This window comes from Centropristis striata, chromosome 5 (assembly GCF_030273125.1).
Source record: "Centropristis striata isolate RG_2023a ecotype Rhode Island chromosome 5, C.striata_1.0, whole genome shotgun sequence".
NCBI lineage: Eukaryota > Metazoa > Chordata > Actinopteri > Perciformes > Serranidae > Centropristis > Centropristis striata.
In genome coordinates, this window is record NC_081521.1 from 27805218 (window position 1) to 27823519 (window position 18302).

Consider the following 18302-nt stretch of genomic DNA (forward strand, 5'->3'; position numbering starts at 1 on the left):
GTGCAAATATGTCCAAAACTACTTGCATGCCTATAAAACTACATTGACCACAATCCACTGCGAGTGACGACAAGCTACCACTGCGCATGTCTGCGCTGGTTGTTGTCAACGGTGGTTATGGAGATGAGATGGGACTACTAGCTGTCAACATTACGGCGATGTTCATGGTAAGATATCTTTAAAATACACTCAAGAAAACTTGTATTTACTCTAAAATGTGTACCAAAAATAGATAGGATATAATGAGCGACAGTTGTCAGGACATTTATTGGATTTTAGCCGGTCAAAATACCTGTAGAATACATTAACTGTGTGACTAGCTATGTTGGCTTATTGAGTAGTTCACAGTTAGCTAGCCTTAATGCCCCCCACCCAGCATGTTTAAGTCTTCAAGAAAGACTTTTCTGTTCTCCTCCTAACTTCATCCGAGGGGGTTGGGGCATGCCATATCCAGGATGGTTTATTTTACATGAAAAGAAGCATATAACAGTTAACCATACTGGCTGTTTAATATTTTCTGTCTTCTGTGACACTTGTAAGCGACCCCTTTAACAAATATTTAAGCCTCTTGCAATCGGCATAGTTAAATCTACTGACATACATTCAGTACACATACTGTACATCATGAAAGCAGTTCCATTTAACATTGCTATTAAACCAACGGTTGTTAATATATATATATATTTATTAAAGTTAAGGACGGAAATTAACCCATAAGAACCCAGACCTATTTATCCTTGAAAGAAAATTATGGGGGATATTCCACAGACCAAGTGGACCACATAGAACACATTTATGATGTTTTTTTAAATACTACCCCTAAATGTCAAAGATCTGTGATGTGACATATATGTCACATTGGGCGTTTATGGTATTTATTTTTATGATCTTTCTTATTTTAATATAAATAAACTTGACACCTTTTCTGCTTACAGAAACACAAATTTGCCTTTTTCTCTGCATCCCCACAACATAAATTAAAAAATTGTGACATTAATAGTGCTGTTTAACAACAAATTATTTTTCAGATTTGTTTTTAAGTAACAAAATAATAATAATAAATCAATAATAAATAAAAACAAATAACAAACCCTAATAGGGTTAAATGCAATAAAGGTCACCATATTAACGGATTAGAATTGTTAAATGGTTTTAAACTTAGCTTAGTAACAAAAAATAAGCTTTTTGAAATTAGCTACTTTTTTTACATTTCTGTTTCCAGTCACACCCACATTTTGGAGAAGTCACTTCTTGTCACAGTCACATGACCACCACACCAGGATGTTGAATATGTGTCCCTTAGGGACTTAATCAGTTAAGGTATAAAGCTGAATATGGGAGATTCTAGTACATTTAAATTGTTTGCTGTGGGTGCTTATGGGTTAATCTATATTTTTTATATTCTTTTTTTCTTAAGATCATATAATTATAAGTGTTTTTGATGGTCAAAGTGCCGGTGCAGTACTTTATATTTGTCAAACATGTTCAGGTGATAATGTCAGGACTAATGCTGATACAATACATGCTTTTGGTTACTGATACCCTAAAAAATATACCTTTTTTTTATTACTTTGTCATGAGAAATATACATCAAAATCATTTTTTTTCATTCAGATAAAGAAGCCAAAGTTCTGAAAAGTAGAACACAAGCACCCATACAAGAACACTGCATAATTTAATTTCAGTCTAAAATTATCGTATGACCTATCTTTTCAAGGAATTACTAAAATGGACCCCCAAGATATAAACAGAACGAGTTTACCCATCTAACCAAGACATACAATATATAGGCCTGCAATTAATTTGTCACTCGTTTTTAGAAGAGCAGCTCAATTTGTTATGTCAGTGAAATAAAATATGCAGATGTTCATAATTATAAATTCCGGTCTTGTCGAATAAGTAAATAAATTGTGGCATCACCCCCAATATCATCCCTACACTCATCATCAACATATTCTTTACTCCAGATATTATTATGTAAGACTTTAAAAAATGTTTATTATTTTATAATTATAATATTGATGCTTTATCAGTGTCCATCAGAGGGATGCCCAGGAAGATAGGATTCATTGTGGTCAACTCTTCAAGTCATGAGGACAACTTCAGTGCCAAGGAGCTCATGGTCCACGCACCAACAGTCAATGGCTGGAGATCCAGCAGGTACATTAACTGATTAATCACTTTTTTCTACTTACCTTTGATGTTGAGCTTGTGACACATTCAGTCATTGGAAGAGCAAGGGTCGTCCTGTTCAAGCCTGGATCCCTGTGGAATCCTCCTCGATGCCTTGCAAAATGTAGTGATTGACTCTGTAGGTTAATCTGAAAATTGATTGCTCTGTCAGTTAAGTGTGAGACACCAAGGATTCTCACTGTAGAGGAATAACAGTAACAAGGACTCACAAACCACAAATTAGATTGAACAGTCTTCACTCGACGTTGGTTCATTTGCAGCAATACAGAGTAGAACGAAACCCAGTTGCCTCAAAAGCAACTGACATAAAAAACAAAGTATTTCTTCTTTTTATATTATTTCTGGGTTGTGGGTGTACATTCTGGCTGCATCCATTAACTATGTGACTACGTAACCCTCCCCCTCCATCATGTCATAGCGACCCCCACACATTATTGTCTTAAATATAGCCTGTTATAGCCACAAACACACTTGTCCCCTCACTGGTCCCAGTTATAAGAGTCAGAACACTGGACCAGCCAAACTCTGAAATAACACAACTTCAATCAATTCATCATCAGTTGACTACACATCTGACTAGCCCATCAGAAGAAGTCTAGGTAGTTAATCTTAGGTTCAGACAGAGCTTGAAAAAACAGCACAGAGGTTGCATGATTCCATCTTTTCTTGGCCACAGCAGTTTCCTTTCCTCCCTGGTTCAAACTCCTTGTTTCCCATGCAAACTCTGTCTCCCACACACGGATGCTCCATAACTTTTCGTTCATGATAACAAAACCCAGTGATCATGAGGATTCGTGCAGTTTAACAGAACACTAATGATTTACACCATTTCTTACTTAATTTTCCTATTCCTTCCTCATTAATTTATTCCTCATTCCTAAATAAACTGAACATTATGTGAATCAAATATTCCACAGAATGTGCTCCTACCCTCAACACATCACCCTCCAGCTGGTGGAGAGAAGTAGGGTTAGGAAACTGCAGCTGCTGACCCACCAGTACTTGATCCCAGCCAAGGTGGAGTTCCACATTGGAGACACCCTCCCTGAAACCAGCACCTCAGGGTTCCCTGGGCAGCTTCGCAGACTCGGGTGAGACACCAGACTTAGGCAGAATCAGTTTTGACTTGCACCCCATTAGCTTTTTCAAATATGGTTGTATAGATTGGAATGATGCAACATACAAAGATATAGGTTTTCGAGTGATTAATTGATCAATGCTGTTTTCTGGCTTTTTCTGGTGGGGACACTCTTGTTCAGGCACTTGATGTTGATCCTCTCTTGACACTTTGTTCCTGTGATCTGGTTTTGATTTTGTACCTTACTAATGATACCAGGAAGGAGGAAGGAGGCAGGAGCGTCCTGTGTTTGATTTATAAAAAGCATTTGATAGTTATGCTATTTTGCCTGTATAAATTAGGGCCACTAGTTACCCATCAACATGATTCAAGGGGTGAATGTTAATGGGTGATTGTATGAGTCGATGTATTACCTGCAGTAGATGATGGTCTGCGCGTTCCCAGTTTGGAGAAACACAAAAGGTATTTTAACACCAAACAAATGCACCAACCAAAAAATGTTATACCTGTTTATGTGTACACTTTACTGTATTTAGAATATATCCATAGCTTTTTGTTGCTATCCAACTGTATTATGTCCAAAACAGCTGATCTGTGGCAGTGCATGAAGCAAGAGCGCTTATGCGTAGGAACATGGAAGATCTACGGTATAACATTGTTACATTTTTAAATTTTTAGGTTGGGCCTTTGTTTAGGTGGTTAATATACGTTTTGTATCAGTCCCCGTCATCAGCAATACGTTCATTCATTAGCTACCTTGAGTTTGCGTCTGGTTCTCCAAACTGGGAACAAAGAGACCATCATCTACTGAAGGTAAAACATCAACTGTTGGCATGCACCTCATACAATCAGACTTCAAAAAAGCCAAACTATCCTTTTAGGCCATAATTGCAAGGTCCCTGAGGGGAGGTCCAGGGGCCAAAATACATACATGTTAGCAATTGGGAACATACCTACCGATGCACTTTCCCAAGGCACTGGCTTACAATTAGAATAAGTCCCTTACTAGAATAAAATTTGGCATTGCATTTTAGTCTGCAGGAGAGTTGAACCAGAAAGCAACACTATACTGTCACCACCACAGGTATGTGTCTTTGTCGGACAATGAGAAGACAGGCTTCAAAGCCCGGGAGCTGAAATCAGTCCATGTCGACGCCATCGGAACGTACCTGAGAATAACCTTCCATAGGAACCATGTCAACCAGTACAATCACCACAATCAGGTAGTCTGTTCGATGGGAACAGTGCACCTACAACATAGAACTGCTGTCTGATGCAGAAGATTGAAACAGCAAAACATGGTTTATGTATTGTTCTAACTGAGTTAAAAAAAAAAGAAGAAGTAATTTTGTTGTTATTGCCCTCCAGAACTAATAAGGTTACATAAATTGAGAAATAAGTAAAAATAAAAAATAAAAATCTTTCATTTAATTTCACCAATAAAAGCAGATCTGGATGCAGTAATTTCTGTATCCTGTTTTTTCAAGTGATAGCATTTTATATCATAAAGTAATTTTCTATTTTTTTCTGGAAGTATTTAAAATAACTAGAAGATCTTTTTTCTTGATTTCTGCTACATGACTAGCTGCCATCGGCTTTGTATCCCATGGCAACACAGACCAGAGAATCCCTCTCAGATAGAGTAGAATTATAATAATGTGGTGTTGTGACATGAGAACATTAACAGGCTACTGTAAATGTGGCTAATAGATAGAAGATAAAATAACAAATATAAGCCCAGTTTCAGAAGAATTATGATAAACGTTCTGTTGGTAGTTTAACATTGTATTCAACTGCCAACTGACATGACTTCCTTTGAAATGTTACGTGATTTATTAGACAGTGTTTAGAATACATATCCTGCTTTCTTCTTGCAAACTATACCTTCAATTTCACAAGCTCCGTTTACAGTGTCTGCAAATGATTAGTTAAACAATCATCTAGTAGACTAGCAGAAAGTGTATTCCATTATTGATATTCAGTGAATAAGTCAACCAAAAGTCCTTTATAAGGTAAGAATGCCAGAAAATAGAATTATTTTCCTTTTCTCAAGATTATATGTCGTCAGCTGTTCAGGTGTTTTCAGTACACACCAGACACTGCAAGACAACATTGGATTCTAATATTCCACTAATAATAATAATGATGCCTCAGTTTGAATCAAAAGGCCTCCTGTAGGCTAACCACCTCAATCAGAAGAGACCAATTTGCCTTAATGCTGAACTTGAAAAAACATTGTATAAGCTGCTTTTCCCAGATTGTGTCTTAAATTTGATTTTGAAATGAGTCATTTCAGAAAATCAGTTCCAGATGGCAATATCGAGGTTTTTGAAAACCTGTTTATAGATTATGCTGCTTTTTTTTTACTCAAAGGACAAGGCTGGTGTCCCTCTGTATTCTTACTGTCAACAAATTCCATAAAAATACCTTCTCTCCCCTGTCTGTGTCACTCACTCCCATGCCCCATGTGTTCCTGCTGCAAACTTGAATCTTTAAATACAGCTCTCAAATAAATAGTCTAATTTTTAATCAGGCTAAGTAAAAAAATTGTGAAAAAAGTGGCTAAAGTTTTTCACACCCATTACTCAAGAGTTAGTAATGCATTTGTTCGGGGACTATTTTCTGCAGCGGATTAACACATATTTGGTGTTTTAATTAGTATTTACAGCCACAGGACGGTGTATATGGGATTGAATTTAAATGAATTACAGTGTGTTTTTTTATCACACACTGTAATTCGTTCATAATGAAGGAGCATCTTTTTTCGAGCCCAGTGGAGCTGTATGGCACAAAGGAATAATTGACATCAGGCTTTGAATACACAAACATTACTTGCGATTTCGATACAGTTAATTATTTGAAAACAGTTTGGGGTTTTTCATGTGATTTGTTGAATATTACCAGCTTTATCCTTTAAACTGTAGTAAATAGCTCCACTATTAACAACCAAAAACATCCATTTATCACATGCATTGATTTGTTTCTGTTTGACCACCTCAACAAACTCTGTTTATGATTTCAGGTTGCTTTGGTTGCCATTAATGTTCTTGGAGATGCTTTGGATGGCAATGCTTTTAACACTATTGTAAGTGAGCACTCTCCTCACCCATCACCCATCACTGAACTTACATGTGCACAACATTAGATGGGGCTGTTGTGCTGTGGTTTTGTGAGATATTGCTCATCGCTCATCAGTCACTTAGAATGGGGTTGATTGATGTTTCCTCATCCTTACACTGACATTGCAGACACTTTGACAGTTTGAACTTTTGACAAGTTAAAGAGGGAAACTTTGTGATGGTGTATTAGGTAATTATATGGGGAGGATATACTGCATTGTATAGATATAACTCATAATAGTTGTATTTTATATATTGCATGTAGTATCTTTTCATATGAACTGATCCAAAGACACGAAATGAGCGTGTCTATATGCACACATGTTTACCTAAATGTGTGTGTGTGTGTGTGTGTGTGTGTGTGTGTGTAGGTGTGTAGGTGTGTGTATATGTGTCAGGAATGTAGTAATGAGACACAAAGGGAGGACAGTATGTAATCACACAGGAGGCCTTTAGTTAGCCAGTGTAATCAGATAGTTTTGCAGACAGACAGGTCCTGGAGGAGAGAGAGCACCTTAAAACACACACACTGACACAGAGACATGGAAAGACATGGACACACACTCGCACAGATTCCAGTGAACAGGCTGTGCATTGTTGCTCCGCTAATCCGAGTCTGAGCACCTCCACTGCAGTAGTGATCTTGCCTGGAGGGTCGGCTGGATCTTGTTCTGTTGTATCTGTTCTGTGAGTGGAAGTTGTGTTTGTCCCGTGGAGGGACACAGAAAGCTTCTTTAAGTATGTGGTGCTTTAAAAGTGTCGCATCAACCAAATTATGAAGGAAATAAAATCATATCTTCTTGTTTGCCTCTAAAGGGTATCTAGCCACATGGATATGTCTTCAAGATTTCTGCATACACAATGGACAATGCAATGGAGTTGATCGGAATTTTGTTCATGATGATCACAGCTTTAAAAAAGTGTGAAGGCTGATTGTAAACAGAAGCTTTTTCACTTTCGTAGAGATGTAGAGGCCTTCATGGCCTTCATTACTTCTCCATTATACAGTCTGCTCAATGGCGTCAAAGGTTTTCTTTTACTTTTTTGATTCCAACGATCTGCAGGTAGTAATTTCAATCTCCAGGCTTTAAACTAGGCCTTCCCTTGACTGGAGAAATTAGTAGTTGACTAACACTCATACAATTTTGTTGACTAATCAACAGATCTGTAAAGCTGAGTCCCTCCTCAAAGAATTATTCAAAAGCACCGCTTTATATCTTGTGTTTGCCAGAGACCTGCTCATAACCTTCATAATTCAGCATGAAAAAGGAATTGAAAAACCCCCACTAATTACTAAAATGTTAATAGACTAAGACCAAAATCAGCCCTACTTCAAACAATGCTGATGAAGTGCAATAAGATTTTTAATTTTGAAGTTACTTTTACATTTTGAGCTTCCTCCAATTCTCTTTTTTGTGGTGTTAACATGTTATTGCCCTAAATGGCATTGTAATAGGCCGTCATCACAGCTGACATTTCATTTCATTATTCACATCAGTGCTTTTCCTACCATGACTCTATCCGTCTGTCTCTCTGTCTCGCTCCCTATCTCATTTAATAAGTTAGCAAATTAATCAATAGGATCATTCTCTGCTAATGTTTTTTTATACTTTCGTCTTTTACATACTACATTAGGCAAAACAAGGTATTATCGTGGTATGGTGGTCGTATAAGTTAAAGTGGTTTATTTCACAAAGATTAGTTGTTTTGTGAACTTTATGCCCTGTTAAGCTGGATAATTTACAAAACACACCATCAGCAGTTTTTATAGGGGCTGTTGCTTTGATAAAGAGTAGTTCCAGTTTATTGCCTGTAGATTTGTCCAGAGTAAAAAGGCACACTGTTTTTGGAAACACATGATGATGTTGCATTTTTAAATAGAGTTTTGTTGATGCGCATACTGCAAAATAAATCCCATTAACATTTATTATATTGAAGGGAAGTCAGAAAGTAGCAAGAAAGTGTGTTTTTGGTAAATAATTTGGGTGATTTTAGAAGTAGTTCCTAAACATGCCGTTGAAATATGCTTAGAGTCAGTGCAAACACATCAGGCGATCTAATCTATTTCAATGACTAATGAAAGTAACATATTAGCTATTTGGTTACCCATTTACATTTACATTTAGTCATTTAGCAGACGCTTTTATCCAAAGCGACTTACAGGAAGAGTAAAAGCAAACAATCAAGGTATAGTGCAATAATAGCTATTAGTGCTAGTTACCCAATAAACAAAGCTAGATAAGATTGATAGATAGATAATCACAGCTTTTTTACTTCCTCTTCATAATTTTCCACCATTTTAAATAGATATTAAAACCTATTTGGCTCTTTTTGTCCTCTTTGAAAATAATGCAGCTTCTCATTTCAGGCAGAGTAATTACAAACTGTATGATCAGATAAGTGTATAGTATTGTATTGCTGTGTTGTTCGTGTTCCTACTTAGTACAGGCTAACATAAAGTGTGTCCTTCATCATATCAAATGCTGATTTGGTGCTCATGATGTACTGCAAGAATAATGTCATCAGTAGACAATGTTTCCTGTTATTGTAATGATTGGCCACTTAACACTCCAGATGATAGGCAGTGCATTGCAAGTCTCCATATATGGCTGTAGCCTGGGGGTGCTGATTAACAATTGGGTTTTGATTTATGTGCAAGTGGGTGCGTGGGTGAGTGAGTGGACTTGTATTAGTGCCATTTTAAGGTCAAAGGAGTTCTTTTGTGAAAGTAATTTGTGAAAGGGCAGTGTTTTGGTCAGTTTAAGGTCAAGGTAAGGGCTTTAATTGAAGATACCTTCAAGCTAATGGGATGAGAAAAACAATCATCAGGTTTTCCTGCAAACTGTAACACAGAGTATATATGCACGTGTGTGTGATTTGTCCATCTGTTTACCCCCAGCCAAGCAGAGAGCAGCTGATCGAACACTACCTCAACAGTACCCAGCTGGAAGCCGCCTTGGACACGACCTTCATGGGGTGAGGCTAGGACATTGAACCCTGGTTTCTTTGTCTTGGGACAATAACATCGTTCAACAAAGCCATTTAGTCTGGAAGCCAACCAATAAGGCATTCAAGGTCACTCGCATTTGAAGGCAATGCAGGTGGTGTCCCGTGCAAAGAGGAAAACACATTTTGAAATATTTTTCCTTTTTTCTCTTTAAAAAAAAAAAAAAATCAACCCCCAAAGGACGTGTCACCTCAGGGTCTCACTCCTTGGGGTCGGACAGTGTTTTTCCACTTTGATCAGGATTTGCACAATGCTGAGCCCATTTAACCAATAATGACACATGTATTCTACACTGGCATTATCTCAAGCGAATTTAAACATAAAATAAGATATTCTGCTTTCTATATTGTGTTTAATGTGTTTAATGATTTTTTTCCCCTGTCTCATCAAATGTTATTTCCTGTTTTGCACCCAGTAAATGTGAGTCCATCTCTCCCTTGGACGACCTGGCTTTCGACATGTACCAGGACCCCGAAGTTGCCCACATCATCCGACTCCTGGACCAAAAGAAGCAGGACATGGTCCAGCAGGAGAAATACGAGCAAGCCAAGAATCTGAAGCAGGCCATCGCAGACCTGCAAAAGGTGCTGTAGCTGCTGGGAGGCAGACTGGGGGTGCTGCTGTACACTGACACCAAATATTTACTCACATGGTTGAGCTTTATATACCGAGAGGTGCTCTCTCTTTATGACTTACTAATTGTCTGAAAAGTTAATGGATAATTCTTGTTTAAGGTTTAAAAGATTCAAGTGCGACTACTTCTCGAGTGCTGTACTCAAAGGTTTTCATTTAAATATACGGTCATGGAAAAACTTATTAGATCACCCTTTTTCTTCAATTTCTTGTCCATTTTAATGCCTGGTACATCTAATGGTAAATTTGTTTGAAAATAACTAAAATCATTATCAAGAAAACCATGGAAAATGGCTAGATATCAGCTCTTAAATTTAAATCTTAAATGATTAATGAAATAAAATGAAAATGATTTTGGTTATTAACAAGAAAACCAGCTCTTAAATTAAAGCTCTTTTGAGATATTTTTGTTGTTATCACTATATTTGTCCAAACAATTCATTAAAATGAACAAGAAATTGAAGAAAAAAAGGGTGGTCTAATATTTTTTTTCCATGACTGTATGTCTGTTAGGTCACCATCTATTGCTAAATAAGGTAACACAATGGTGATTGAGCCTATGGCCCACTGATGAAAGCCCAGCACATTTACACTATTGCAAACTGATGACTGTAATGACATTCCTAGAAAAAAAAAATCACAATAAGCGCACAGCTAGTGACATTTTCTATCATCTAGCAGTGGTTGGTTTGCCAGAGATGGAAGGTGGAGCTAATGCTGTGTTTGAAGCATCCATCCATTATCGTTAACCGCTTATCCGCACTCGAGTCGCTGGAGCCTATCCCAGATATTGGTCGAGAGGTGGGGTACAGGGCTGACACATAGAGACAGACAATCACACTCTCATTCACACCTACAGGCAATTTAGAGTTACCAATTAAACCTAAGTGCATGTTTTTGGACTGTGGGAGGAAGCCATATTACCCGGAGAGAACCCACGCTAACACAAGGAGAACATGCAAACTCCACACAGAAGAGCCGCAGGCGGGAGGCGAACCAGTGACCCTCTTGCTGTGAGGCGGTTCGCGGTTACTATACAAGTAACAAACAGACAAAGAAAAGAGCTCTGATGAGATGACTAAAACTGCTAACTGACAGACACCACACAGGCAACATGCGTTTGATCTCTGGAAAGTGAGATCCTTACACACACCTGAAAATACTGCTTATTGCCATAGGAGCCGCCAGAGAAAATGAAACAGAGATGTGTACAATTTATACTTGCTTTCCTCCTTTAAATTTCAGGGGGAAATGGTGTTACTATTTACTCCGCTACATTTAGCTGACAGTCAGAATGACTAAAACTGAAGGGGGTCAGACTGCTAATGAGAACTATAACTTGTGATAGATTAATTACATTTGGCTGATATTTTCTCTGTACTTTTACATTTTGAATGTAGAATTTCTATTCGAGCGGTTTATTTTGACATTGTGGTATCACTACTTTTACATAACTAAAGATTTGTAAACTTGTTGCCACTTTTTTGGACATCTCTAAGCCATATTATCACTATTGGCAATAACATGGCTTTTGCAGCCATTTTTTTTAATGCAAACAATGACCACATTTTTTGTGGTAAGGAAATACATCAGGTCTAGATATCATCTAGATATCATCATCCACCTGCTGCCAACGCCACTAATACTGATAAGAATATCTCTCCTGCAAATCTCAACGTTGTGAGGCCTGTATTCCAGTGTAATTTCACCACTGTTTGTAACAGTAGTTGTTAAACATTGTTCAGATTCCTGTTACTGACCTCTTTTGTATACAGCGTTACCATGCTGACCATGAATTCTTAATAAGCTCAACAGCTGCAGTGATGGTCCTCGGGTGGTGTCTCTCCCACTCCCAACCGCAAGCCTTTCTGTAACCAGATAACACACACATACACACACACACACACACACACACACACACACACACACACACACCAACATCTTGTTAGCATGACATATTAACATTACAGACAAACAGTTGCCAGGGTAGTCATGCTGACAATCCCTTGTCTTCACACCCTCAGGATGTCAGAGGATGGTTTTGGATGTTACATGATATCTAAAAAAAATGCATGAAATGGACTAGTGTATTTCCTCCTACTTCATTTGGCCAACTTTACTTAAATTGGAAGAAGCAGAGATGCTTATAAGTAGAAAGAACTAACTGCTGGAGATTCTTAAATTGGAGAGTTTAATAGTAGAGAATCACAAAGCACTGATGGTCAGACTGTGTCGCTTGGCACCTGGTTAGCAACTCATTACAGTTTTTTGGAATTTCCTGACTTACTGGAAGTTGTGGTCAAATTTCCAGCCTGTAAATCTTAATGATTCACCATGTGGCACACTTACTGTTATGCAGCACCAGGGCTGTATTATTGTGCATGACGGAACTTCACACAAGCCAAGTCCAAGTCCATTCCCAAACCATCTCCAATTAGGTTTAAAGGCTAATTATGCATAATTACAATGTGGGTCTTATTTGTCTTATTTTGACCATTGTTTCTCCACAGTGACATCAGTACAGTGGGGTACAAGGTGTCAAAAACACAAGCATTATCTATGCCACTTTACTCAGACATAAATCATGAAGTGAATGCACAGAAAAACTACAGAATGTACAGTAGGTTTGTACTTTTTGTGATGGGTGTTTACAAAATTGTTAGTCATGTACCAACAATTTCAGTATGTCACAGTAATCTTTTTGACACCGTGATAAGCAAATTCAATTTTATTGAAGACCTGGACAATAACAGACACCTAAACAGTGTACAACCTGTATTTTTTCAAATGTGGAAATAATGGTTTGTGTTATCACAAAGATATCAGCATCAGCTCTACTTTCACCAAGATACAAATAATTCCTGAAACTGTAGGCACTGCTTGGGAAATACGGTAAACCTCTAATAGAGTTATAGTCAATCTAGGTTCATGTTAACAGAGTCATACAACAGCCTTACACCCATGTTGACCTGTCTAGACATGCAGTGGAGGCTCACTGTGTCGCTGCAGGGCAGTCTTTACATCTCCTTTTTCTGGTCTCTTCCAGGTGGGGGAGCGGTTGGCCCGATATGATGTGGAGAAGCGATGTGCAATCGAAAAGGAAGACTATGACCTGGCCAAGAAAAAGAAGGAGCTGATGGAGGAATATAGGAAGAGCGTCTACCAGCAGCTGGAAGTCCACAACCTGCTGGACATGACAATGGTCAGCCACCAACCACTGATAAGTAGTAATAGCAGAAGGACTGTTTGTGTGATGGAAAATGTCTATTTTTGTCCAATGTGTTGGTGTTGAACAAAATGGGAAATCACAGGATAAGGGGGTAAAAATCATGAATTATTCTGCCCAAACTGAACTCAGTTCTGTCCATCCACTATGACACCAGGTTACACAGGCTGCGGATTCATCCCCAGCCCAGGATCCTCCCTCCCTTCTGCCTTCTCCAGGTCACCGTTCAGTCTCCACCAAGCCCCTTGTGTCAACAGACATAATCAGGAAGGGGAAAAAAGCAAATGCTCCTCAGAACCAACAGTCAGGCGCAGAACCTGTTGTGGCAAAATTAAGCAGCCAACCTGACATACCATGCACTCCTGCTGCTCTACCCAAGACAGACGTAAGTAACACTTTATCAAATACAAATACATGTCCAACACCTACAGACACTTAAAAACAATAAAAACTTGTCCATTACTCATTTTCTGAAGGTGTTATGGAAGGTCAGTGATGACAAACCCAGTGATTTCTCATTAATGATCCAGCTGTAGACAGATGTATCTGCAGCTTGTTCTGCTATCATGAATTCCTTTATTGTTGTAAAAAAACAAAACAAAAACCCTGCTGTAGCACCTTGGGAACACGTCTCCTGACTCTGTAGTGTTGGAAAACAGAGCACACAGGGGATTATGACCAACAGGGGCTTTTATGCTTTACTCACCACCTACTGAGACCGGCCCTAGTGTGGGTTTGGGTTTCACTATTTAATTAAAAGCGTGCAACAGTTGGCTGACTCCAGCGGCTGCCAACCTGGCCTCAAGGCCGCGCTTTGAGCCTTGTACGAGGCTGTAGGGTGCCAGTTGGCCCTGGGGCACAGGAGACAGTGCTGGCTGGATGGACATTGGGTTTGTATGGATGGGGGTTAAACATTCATTGTCATCATGATGATGAATGATCGACCCATTCAGTGATCAAATGCTAGTGAGAGTTACTGAAAAGAACAAGGGTGGAGATGATCAATTTTTCAAAAGGATGGACATTCTTGTCAGACTTGAAAGTGTAGATCAGTTTTCCTTGAGCCTTTGAACAGAGGAGACATCTGTGGAAAGTGTATTATTTTGTGTGCTGAGAAATTTATACAGACTACCTATGAATTAAAAATGTTGTATATTGGATGTAACTATCATATTTCAAGCTTTAAATTTCCAAAGTTGTTGTCGTGTGCTGACAGGTTACCAGTGTGCCTTATGATGAGAGGCCTCTACCAGCCCTCCAGAGGAGAGACCGGCCCATGGAGGCCCCTCTGAGCCCTGCAGAGCAACACTCCTCCCGACCTGATGCCCAAATGACTCCACGCAGCCTTGAGATGAGTGGAGAGCCAGAGTCCCTGACGGAGAAGGCCCAGAGAGAGGCTGGCCTTCCAATAGATGTCTATGGAGAAAACCTGGTAGAAAAAAAAGTGTAAAAACTTGCCTTGCTAAGCTAACAAAGGGTTTTACTTTCTCCAGACTTCTTATTTATCTAATATTCTCATATATAAGCCAGTTCCCATAACCCTATTTTAGCTGTAACATATATATTTTTATTAGTATAATGTTTATAATAAAGGTTTATTGACAGATTTGTAACGGTTTAAAATATATGATCATAGCATATACCATACACTTCTATCCACTTCGGCTGTAACACCCACATAAATGATCCCACATAACCCACATAAATCTTTCCCGGCTGCCCCTTCTCTAATCTTTTGCCCTCTCCTTTTTCCAGGTGGCTATGGCATATTCCAAAACATGGTCCTACAGAGAGGACGCTCTCCTGGCTGTGCATAAGAAGCTTTTGGAGCTATCACCCACCACCTCCAAGGAGGAGCTGAGAAACATGATAAGAGCTGCAGTCTTCCTGGTTAAGAAAGCCCTCCTGGATAAAGTGTCATCTGTGAGTCATGTCCTGAAAAGAAAAATTGTTCTGGTGTGGATGCTGTGAGTGTCCACGTTAACTGAAAAGAAACTGCTGCCAGTAAAACAGCCTTATTAAGACGTTATGGATATGTTTACTTTGTCACTATCAAAGTCTTCTATAAGTCATGTTCTCTGGATTCCTGTTGCAAACAGAACTAACGTTCATGTAGTTGAATCATAAACGCACATTCACACATGCACACTCTTTAACAATGTTCCCCCTGTCCCATATGCAATGCTAGTTCTCTCTCCCAGAGCTGGTTTCCTTAAACAAACAGTTTTGACAAGGATGGCCTTGTAACCCCTCTCTGGAAGTCGTCTACAGCTTGTATGGTAATGAAAAGACTAGTGCTGCAATAATTCTAGTGATTTATTTTCCAAGCCACATTGATACACTGAATGCTCCATTAAGTAGTCAGCTGGTGAATTTGCGGCTCCACAAATGTGCTTCACTTGTTATATACACCTTTCTTTGGCAGCTCAATGATCTGAGCTACATGTCATGTCATTACATGCTGGGTCTAAATGTAGCCTGATTTGTTGTCTTTCAAGTCTAAATCTACCGTGTAAACACAAAATATTAATTATGCGCTGGTAATTCAGTCAACCTGTAAAAAAACAGGTTAGTCAGCATCTCTGCTTTCCACTGGCTGGTGGATGTGTCCATTCACATCTACTAACGGTCACTCTCCATCTGCATACTCCAACCAACCCAAAGTAAACATTGCCAATTCTCACCTCTCAGCTAATTGACATCACCCTGGTGCGAGCTTTTCTTGGAAAGTCCATTAAGTTTGAGCTAAACATCCGCTGGCTCTCTCCTTAGGTTTTCCATGCTTCCTTAAAGTTGCAGCGGCTACTGCTGAGCCAGCTGATCCCAGGTCTGGGACTGGGCCGAGCCGAGGTGACCCACTGCATAGATCAGACCTGGGCCAACCTGCTGGCCAGGACTGGAGACTCAGTTAGCCGCCTCCGGGGCACGGCCACTGCCTTCATACAGGTATAGTAACACATTGGATTGGCATGTTTATTTGGCACCAGTGGCCCCAGTTTATTTCCTCTGCTGCCATAGCAGCTTTGCTTTGACCCAAGAGAAGATTATTTGCAACCTGCTTTTATTCCCTCCTCAATCCTCCCTTGAGAACTTTTGTTTATTAATGTTCACAAATCAACAGCCTCTTTCTTTTTTGCTGTTAATGTCTTTGATGATAATCTCATTTGTTTATGGTTATTGTATATATCGTATTTGAAGCTGTAGTGATTTCATGTTCAATTTCTACATACAAAAAATAGGGCGGAACCTCTTGTAACACATACAAAAGGTTTTTAGTAACCTCCCTATCCCATGAGGTGAACCAGACTTCCAAGGGTGGAACAGTTACCAAGGCAGCATGAAGGCAAACCCCAAATACACTAATAATCAAAGCAATACAACTGTGCACCGATAAAACCAAATAATTACCATTAAATACATCTAAGCTCACAATATTAAGTTGGAGCAGAACGAAAACAGTGCACATGTCCTTCTCTGAGAGCGCCAGGAAAGAAAATCTAAATAATAGTACTACAACAGTACACACAGAACAGTTTGGTCACAGATTAATCACACACAGATGAACAATTATCCAGTATTGTCCTACTGCACTGATCCATGTGCCATAGAAAGACGAAGCCATATGAAGCCTCTGGCTTACTTCTTGTTCCATTTTTTTTTTTAAAGTTGTTGTTACTTAATATTTCTGCATTTCCTGAATTCCCCCAAGCCCATGACTGACCTTAGTCAAATGTTACCACTTGACTGACTGAAGCCAGTTGAGTAGCAAGCTATGACAATGGGCATAGAAGATAAAACAGCATTGTTTTAGACGTCTGAGATTACAGCAAAAAAATATGGAGAGAAGACAGAAAAATGTATGATGCTTAATCTGTTCTCCTTCGTAAAATCATCAAATTACAACAATACTATATTGAGAATTTCATGAACTGTGAATACACATACAAGGGACTTTGCTCCTTTTATAAAGAAGTCCTACTTTGTTCATCATGTACATAGACATTGATCCCCCATTACCACATATAGTCAGATGGTTGAAGATCTTGTCGTCATCAAAGAGGAGGGACATGTTTCGTAAACTCGGAATTCGTCAGAGAAGAGAAAAACTGTCATGATTCATTTTGGGTGGACCCGTTGTGGATAGGAATTTTGAGCTTTGTGAGAAAGTAATTTGATGTAAATTGTGAAAGAATGAATGTCACACCCCTCGTAATTCTATGTATTTAGATAAAATCAAACAATGACACCTGTACTGAGCTTTCCTTTTCAAAAGGTTTGATTTCTAAAAACGGCATAAGTGTTATAAATATTGCCTAACAACATAGATTTTTTTCCATCTTTCTTTCTTGACAGAAGCCTTCTTATTTAAAACCAGAGAGGGGGACTCTCAATGTTGTTTTAATGCAGTCCTCAGTGAAAAAAAACCTTTTGTAATTACACTATAAAATCATGTGTCATGTGCTTGAAAAAAACCCTTAAATGATTAATAATTTTCTTTTTGATCTGCTTATTGATTATTTGGCCAATCCTGATGATGAATTCCTCCTGTAAGCACTTTGATAAATATCCTTCATGCCACTAAAGTAAAAGTATCATTCGTATGATTAATAATCCCAGTAGATAAATACACGCTCTGCAACACTTCACAGGCAATGGCTTATGTGCACCTGCAGAGAAAACTGATTATATTCGTTTGTGTGCTTAACTGGGTTTTTATGTGACTGTAAACACAGATAATGGCTTTGGTTCAATGGAGCACGTGCACATGGTCCTTTCAGATGTAATCAGTCTGATGGACAGCACCCACAAGTCTTCATCCAAAACAATGATTGGAAATGAGCCTCATGCTACACAGTAGGCAAACAGAAAAACCAGCTCAAACGTGTAAAATTCGATCCAACTTTCCTCCAAAGGCAAACTTTGGAAAACATAGGTTGGGCGTGCTTGGTCTGTCATTGTGTTATCAGTGTTATCGGAATTTACCACCTTATCGATCTGAAACTAGATGATTCTTTTAGGAAAGTGATAGCGTAATAAAACATAAAG

The 18302-nt window shown here is 38.8% G+C and overlaps 1 protein-coding gene across 1 annotated transcript in view; it reads left to right on the forward strand.

The window, feature by feature from the left end:
- Positions 1–127: 127 nt before the first annotated feature.
- The window catches only part of cep104 (centrosomal protein 104), a 38086-nt gene continuing 19911 nt past the window's right edge, over positions 128–18302 (forward strand). The window contains exons 1-12 of the mRNA XM_059333187.1: positions 128–167; positions 2034–2160; positions 3111–3284; positions 4356–4494; positions 6294–6356; positions 9290–9366; positions 9813–9981; positions 13077–13232; positions 13414–13641; positions 14473–14688; positions 15012–15179; positions 16029–16202. Of these exons, the coding sequence (XP_059189170.1) occupies positions 2048–2160; positions 3111–3284; positions 4356–4494; positions 6294–6356; positions 9290–9366; positions 9813–9981; positions 13077–13232; positions 13414–13641; positions 14473–14688; positions 15012–15179; positions 16029–16202 (1677 nt within the window). The 5' untranslated portion in view covers positions 128–167; positions 2034–2047. The remainder of the gene's footprint in view (positions 168–2033; positions 2161–3110; positions 3285–4355; positions 4495–6293; positions 6357–9289; positions 9367–9812; positions 9982–13076; positions 13233–13413; positions 13642–14472; positions 14689–15011; positions 15180–16028; positions 16203–18302) is intronic.